General features: G+C 34.0%; 1 protein-coding gene across 3 annotated transcripts; it reads left to right on the top strand.

The window, feature by feature from the left end:
* The first annotated feature begins 2,018 nt into the window (after positions 1-2,018).
* LOC100241724 (protein HOTHEAD) lies at positions 2,019-4,759 on the top strand. Of its 3 annotated transcripts, none has more exons than XM_059743454.1 (4): positions 2,072-2,529; positions 2,661-3,122; positions 3,612-4,537; positions 4,626-4,759. In XM_059743454.1, the coding sequence occupies exons 1-4, from the start codon at positions 2,445-2,447 to the stop codon at positions 4,653-4,655; spliced, it is 1,503 nt and encodes a 500-aa protein (XP_059599437.1). In that variant the 5' UTR covers positions 2,072-2,444; the 3' UTR covers positions 4,656-4,759. The 3 variants fall into 3 exon arrangements, with proteins under 3 accessions (XP_059599435.1, XP_059599437.1, XP_059599436.1); XM_059743453.1 differs by having other exon boundaries at positions 2,081-2,529; positions 2,661-3,302; XM_059743452.1 differs by having other exon boundaries at positions 2,019-2,529; positions 2,661-3,302; positions 3,612-4,759.
* The last annotated feature ends 2,382 nt before the right edge of the window (positions 4,760-7,141 follow it).

Here is a 7,141-nt window from a genome sequence, read left to right as displayed (position 1 = left end):
TTATCACCTTTTAAAACCAAAACATTTCAAGCTTAAAATTCAAACTTTTAAAACTCAGATTATTTGTCCCAGAGAGGGAATACATAGAGTGATCTTTTGGTGGAATTCGAAAGTGGGAGCAAAAAGGAGCTAACTGAAGATCATCATGGAGAGTTTGTGTGTCATTAACAAGATTTCATTTGAATGTTTGAATTGGATATGAATTCATTCTATGATTCATCCATTTTAGTGTCATTGGTAAGATGTAACTAGGTTAGATCCTAAAGATTAATTAGGGTCAAGTGATTTCGAATTAGTGAAGCATTGACCATGAATTGTGAAAAGATAGTAGGAGGTAGGAAATTAATCATGTGTATTAAGTTCGATAAGGAAATCAATAATAGTAGATTTTGAGTAGATGGGATGATTGTGATTTTTGAACTTGTAATAAGATACTCCACACAAATTCTTTTATTGACCATGTCATTTTCTTTATGAGATTGATTTGGAATTCTAAACTCACTACATTACTAACATTGATTAATTAGCACATATATCATAGGTCAATGGTAGGTGAAATCTCAAATGTGAAATTTATAGATTTCACAAATTGAGACATTGTAAGAGCGTTTTTACAATAACAAATACTTCCAAATTTAGGGATCAATAATTACCAACTAAACACTAATAAAAATATATATTACACAAATTGGTAACACTTAGCATGAATTACCTATTTTAGGCTAAGTTGAAATTAAAAAAACATCCTTTTGACATGTCATATATATTGTACAATTCGTCAATATATATGAAGTTGTGTGCCTCAAGGGTTTGAAAAACATGATAAATATGATTATTTTAGTATAGTTGAGTTGTTGCAATCAAGGGATGGCTCCATGGCATATAATTGTTAATTCATTAGAAGTGGGTAGGTCAGAACATTTCATTTTCCCAGGCTCTCTCTAGTTTGATTAGTGTATTAGTTAATGAACTCACCTAAATTTTCTTCTTTTGCCCTAAATCAAAACCATATGCAAACATTTTTTATTTTTTTAGAAAAATTTTCAAAGTGTATCGTATTTGGAGAATCACATTGACATATTCAATTTTAGAGGAAAAATGCTATAAAAAAATATCAAACTTAAGGAGTTAAAAAAAAAAGGAAAAAAGAAAAAAGAAAAAGAAAAAAACAAGACTTAGGCCTGATAACTGTTTAAAAAAACAATATTTTGTCCTTTAAAATGAAAAAATAGGAAAACACTTTTGTCAATTAGAATACTATTCTCTTTCTAAAAATATAAAATGTTGTGTTTTTAAATAATATCTTTTAGTCGTTTTTAATTATTTTCGAATAATTGTTTAAAAAAATAAATATATAAATATGTATAATAATTAAAAATATAGAACTAGATATAGAAAATATTTTTAAAATATATTTAAAAATATGGTAAAAATATTTCATATCTTCTAACTGACTTTTGTTTTACAAAATATCAATTAAAATTCTTAAAAGGCTATTTTTCATAAGTATTTTTGAAAACGGTCACCACTTGGGCTTTAGCATCTTTCTTAACAACCCAAGAGTTAATGCATTTATTAAGGGCTACTAACTCTTCGGCCAATAAATTTTCAACCATGATAAAGGCAGGTTTGTGTTTTATTATGAGTTCCGTTTTCAAAGAATCCAAGGCAGTCCCACCTCATTCTCCATTACCAAGCTTTAAATTTCTGGGACTCCACTTTTCATTGAGGGGCAGCATGCAGTTGAACTACTTCAAAGAAAATTAATTTGTTGCCTTACTCGGAAAACATCTCAAGATGCTAATCAAAACCCTCATTCTCCTTGGAGTAATTTCCCCTCATTGGAATGTGAGTAGAGAATCTAGAGACTGGGCCAAAGCATTTCACAAGTGGGTTGCCATAAAACAAACAAATAAGAGATCAAATATAAGTCACAAACACAATGAGATTGAAGTAAAAATAATAGAACATTAAAATATATGTGGCTGATTGATGGCATCTTTTGATTGATGATATCTTTTGGATATTCATTAATTGGAGACATTAATCACTTACCAACTCTCAGTTACGAAGTCTCAGGGTCTACTAAATTAACCAAACCATATATACCATATTAATTATGCAAGTTCTACCAAAAAGCTGTATGGGCACCCTTTTCTACAGCCAAAGGGATAAAAGGGAAGGGATATTGGCATTTCAACAAGCTGGGTAGCTACCTTCTTGGGCACTGAACTAAAATCTTTATATCCCTGCAGGAATGGCTGCAAGCAATTCTTGTTGTTGAGCTACAACTTCATGTCTCCAGTGGATTGAAACCGATATCCTTGCATGGTTTTGAGCTCATTCATGTAACGCGGTAGAGATTGATAAGTTGAGTGTTTTGATTTTCTAGAGAAGTCCCAGAAAGTGTTTTTTGAGGTTGGGATCCTGAAGTTAATTAGATTATGGGTTTGAGGTGGTGGAGAAATTTTGGTGCAATTCTTGCTGGAGTATTACTGTTCTTTCATGGCTTCTGTTACTCAGAGAAAGGTATGAATTTCTCACTGAATTCTGATATTTCATTACATATCAAGATCAGAAAAATATAAGATTCAAAGCTTTGTTTCTCTGTTTATTAATTTCTCCATTAAAATGGATCTTGTTATACTCTCCCTATGCAGCTCCCAATTATTCATTCCTCCAAGATGCAAAACAGGCTCCACCAAACCTATATTACGACTATATAATCATTGGGGGTGGAACCTCTGGCTGTGCATTGGCTGCAACTCTCTCCCAAAACGCTACCGTTTTGGTGCTTGAAAGAGGAGGCTCGCCCTATGGCAACCCTAAGATAAGAAACCTGGATTCGTTCTTTGCCAACATTTTGGACAATTCTCCATTATCACCTTCCCAATCCTTCATCTCAGAAGATGGAGTCTTCAACACTCGAGCCCGTGTTCTAGGTGGTGGAAGCGCCTTGAATGCTGGTTTCTATTCAAGAGCTAGCGCCGGCGAAGTAAAAAGCTCAGGCTGGGACGAAAGACTGGTGAAGGAGTCTTATGAATGGGTGGAAAAGAAGGTGGTGTTCAAGCCCCCGATGCTGCAGTGGCAGTCTGCTGTCAGAGATGGATTGCTGGAGGCAGGTGTGTTGCCATACAATGGATTTAGCTATGAACATTTGTATGGGACTAAAGTTGGCGGAACCATATTCGATCATCAGGATCACAGACACACTGCTGCTGATTTGCTCGAGTATGCCAACCCTAAAAATATTGTTGTTCTCTTACATGCAACAGTGGAGAAGATTGAGTTTAGATTGCATGGTAAGACTTAATAACGTGTTGATACAGTATATATTTTTGGATCACAAACCCCTAGAATTAAGGACGAAAAACATTAGTTTAGGGTTTGCATAACCTTGTATATATTTGATGATCTGTTTGGGGGATACCCATTTTTATAAGCTGCTACGAACATTAATCTAAAAAAAATGGAAAATGTCAAGTGATTTTCTGACAACATAAAATAGCATTGTTCTATAGGAAAAATGAGATATTCTGAATGTTGGGCAATATGTTTGATATGATTGTGAAATTAATGCTTTTTCATCTTTATGATGATGGTTGATGCAGGAGAATCAAAGCCAATAGCCTCAGGTGTGATATTTAGAGATGAAGTAGGAGTCAGGCATAATGCGTATAGGAGGGACTCCAAGAGCGAGATCATATTGTCAGCTGGCGCGATTGGAAGCCCACAATTGTTGATGCTGAGTGGAATTGGGCCTGAGTCCCATCTTAAGGCCCATGGTATCCCAGTGATTCTGGAGCAGCCCATGGTTGGCCAAGGCATGGCTGACAACCCAATGAATGCCCTGCCCATTCCCTCTCCACGGCCCGTCGAAAATTCCCTCATCCAAGTCGTGGGCATCACCACGTTTGGGAGTTACATCGAAGCCGCTAGCGGTTCCGATATCATCCGTTCTTGGTTTCACAGGCCTCCTGAACAGTTATCCAATGCTTCTACAAACCCAAAAGGTACGGAGAAAGCCCATAAAGCCATGAACACCATGATGAAAGCAACAGTGAGAGGTGGAATCATCCTTGAGAAGATCAAAGGTCCGATCTCAACAGGCCACCTGAAGCTCCGAACCACCAACCCAGAAGACAACCCATATGTCACCTTCAATTACTTCGAGGAGCCCGAGGACCTCCAGAGATGTGTGGAAGGCATGCGCACCATCATAAAAGTCATAAACTCAAAAGCCTTCTCCAAGTTCCGATTCCCCCACATACGAGTCCAACTTCTAATAGATATGATGGTATATTCCCCAGTGAACTTGCGGCCCAGACATGTCGGTGCCTCCATCTTCTTAGAACAGTTTTGCATAGACACTGTAATGACGATCTGGCATTATCATGGAGGCTGCCATGTTGGGCGAGTGGTGGAGCCAGACTACAAGGTTATTGGCGTGGATGGGCTAAGAATTATAGATGGTTCCACCTTTAATCACTCTCCGGGGACTAATCCACAAGCTACTGTTATGATGCTTGGAAGGTACCTAGTCGTTTATCATAATCAAATATTCGTATTTTTTTTTTCCATTATTACTGATTTTTTTTTTCCTTTTAATTTTCTAATGCAGGTACATGGGAGAGAAGATTCTTGGTGAAAGATGAAGTAGCAAAAATTGTGATTTTTTTTTTTGGGCTTTATCAAGTGGGTTTGAAAGTTTGAGAAGTAAGGATTTGCTGCTAATAAATAGCTTCACCTACATTACGAATGGAAGCTCTGTAAATGTTGAAAGTGTATCGTATTTGGAGAATTACATTGACATGTTCAATTTTAAAGGAAAAAAAAATTTAATCAAAACCATATGAATATTAATTTTATTGTTCTCTTGGAAATCACGAGTATAAAATTTTTTTAGGAAAATATGCTTACTTTTGTCACATTTTAAAACCAAACATTTCAAGCTTAAATTCAAACTTTTGAAACTCAAATTATTAGTCCCAAGGAGGGAATACATAGATGGATCTTCCACGATGGCGGAACTCGAAATTGGGAGCAAAAATGGGCCAACGGAAGATCATCATGGAGAGTTTGTGTGTCATTGACAAGATTTCATTTAAATGTTTAAATTAGATATGAGTTCATTATATGATTCATCCATTTTAGTGTCATTGGTAAGATGTAGCTAGGTTAGATCCTAAAGATTAATTAGGGTGAAGTGATTTCGAATTAGCAAAGCATTGACCATGAATTGTGAAAAGATAGTAGGAGGTAGAAAATTAATCACGTGGATTGAGTTTGATAAGAAAATCAATAATAATAGATTTTGAGTAGTTGGGATGATTGTGATTTTGAACTTGTAATAAGATATTCCACTTAAATTCTTTTATTGACCATGTCATTTTCTTTATGAGATTGATTTGGAATTCTAAATTCACTACATTACTAACATTGATTAATTAACATATATATCATAGGGTGAAATCTCAAATGTGATCAAAATTTATAGATTTCACAAAATGAGATGTTGTTAAAGCATTTTTACAATAACAAATACTTCCAAATTCAAGGATCAATAATTACCAACTAAACACTAATAACAATATATATTACACCAATTGGTAATACTTAGCATGAAATACCTTTTTTAGGCTAAGTTGAAATTAAAAAAGAATCCTCATGACAAATTCGTCAATATATATGAAGTTGTGTGCCTCTTGGGTTTGAAAAACATGGTAAATATGATTATTTTAGTATGGTTGAATTGTCACAACCATGGGATGGCTCCGTGGCTTATAATTGTTAATTCATTAGGGTAGGTTGGAACATTTCATTTTCCTAGACTCTCTCTAATTTGGTTAGTGTAGTAGTTAATGAACTCACCTAAATTTTCTTCTTTTGCTCTAAATCAAAACCATATGCAAACATTTTTTCTTCTTTTAGAAAAATGTTCAAAGTGCATCGTATTTGGAGAATCACATTGACATGTTCAATTTTAAAGGAAAAAAATTAATCAAAACCAAATGAATATTAATTTTATTGTTCTCTTGGAAGTCACTAGTATAAAAAAAATTTAGGAAAATATGCTTACTTTTGTCACATTTTAAAACCAAACATTTCAAGCTTAAATTCAAACTTTTGAAACTCAAATTATTAGTCCCAAAGAGGGAATACATAGAGGGATCTTCCATGATGACGAAATTCGAAATTGGGGGCAAAAATGGGCCATGAAGATCATCATGGAGAGTTTGTGTCATTGACAATATTTCACTTGAATGTTTGAATTATATATGAGTCCATTCTATGATTCATCCATTTTAGTGTCATTGGTAAGATGTAGGTAGGTGAGATCCTAAAGATTAATTAGGGTGAAGTGATTTCGAATTAGTGAAGCATTGACCATGAATTGTGAAAAGATAGTAGGAGGTAGGAAATTAATCATGTGGATTGAGTTCGATAAGAAAATCAATAATAGTAGATTTTGAGTAGTTGGAATGATTGTGATTTTTGAACTTGTAATAAGATATTCCACTTAAATTCTTTTATTGACCATGTCATTTTCTTTATGAGATTGATTTGGAATTCTAAAGTCACTACATTACTAACATTGATTTATTAACATATATATCATAGGTCAATGGTAGGTGAAATCTCAAATGTGAAATTTATAGATTTCACAAATTGAGATGTTGTTAGAGCATTTTTACAATAACAAATACTTTCAAATTCAAGGATCAATAATTACCAACTAAACACTAATAACAATATATACTACACCAATTGGTAACACTTAGTATGAAATACCTCTTTTAGCCTAAATTGAAATTAAAAAAAGCATCCTCATGACAAATTCGTTAATATATATGAAGTTGTGTGCCTCTCGGGTTTGAAATACATGGTAAATATGATTATTTTAGTATGGTTGAGTTGTCACAACCAAGGGATGGCTCCATGGCCAATAATTGTTAATTCATTATGGTAGGTCGGAACATTTCATTTTCCCAAACTCTCTAATTTTGTTAGTGTAGTAGTTAATGAACTCACCTAAACTTTCTTCTTTTGCTCTAAATCGAAACCATATGCAAACATTTTTTCTTCTTAATTTGGAATTCTAAATTCACTACTTTACTTAGATTGATTAATTAAGATATAT

The sequence above is a fragment of the Vitis vinifera genome, chromosome 16 (assembly GCF_030704535.1).
Source record: "Vitis vinifera cultivar Pinot Noir 40024 chromosome 16, ASM3070453v1".
Lineage (NCBI taxonomy): Eukaryota > Viridiplantae > Streptophyta > Magnoliopsida > Vitales > Vitaceae > Vitis > Vitis vinifera.
The sequence above is the reverse complement of the archived record's forward strand: the minus strand, read 5'-3'. Positions and strand labels throughout refer to the sequence as shown.

Excerpts from the sequence above, each read along its gene's own strand:
- LOC100241724 (XM_059743452.1), top strand. The coding sequence starts at position 2,445 with ATGGGTTTGAGGTGGTGGAGAAATTTTGGTGCAATTCTTGCTGGAGTA. Across the intron at positions 2,530-2,660 it reads CTTCTGTTACTCAGAGAAAG|CTCCCAATTATTCATTCCTC; the intron begins GTATGAATTTCT and ends CTCCCTATGCAG. Across the intron at positions 3,303-3,611 it reads GATTGAGTTTAGATTGCATG|GAGAATCAAAGCCAATAGCC; the intron begins GTAAGACTTAAT and ends TGGTTGATGCAG.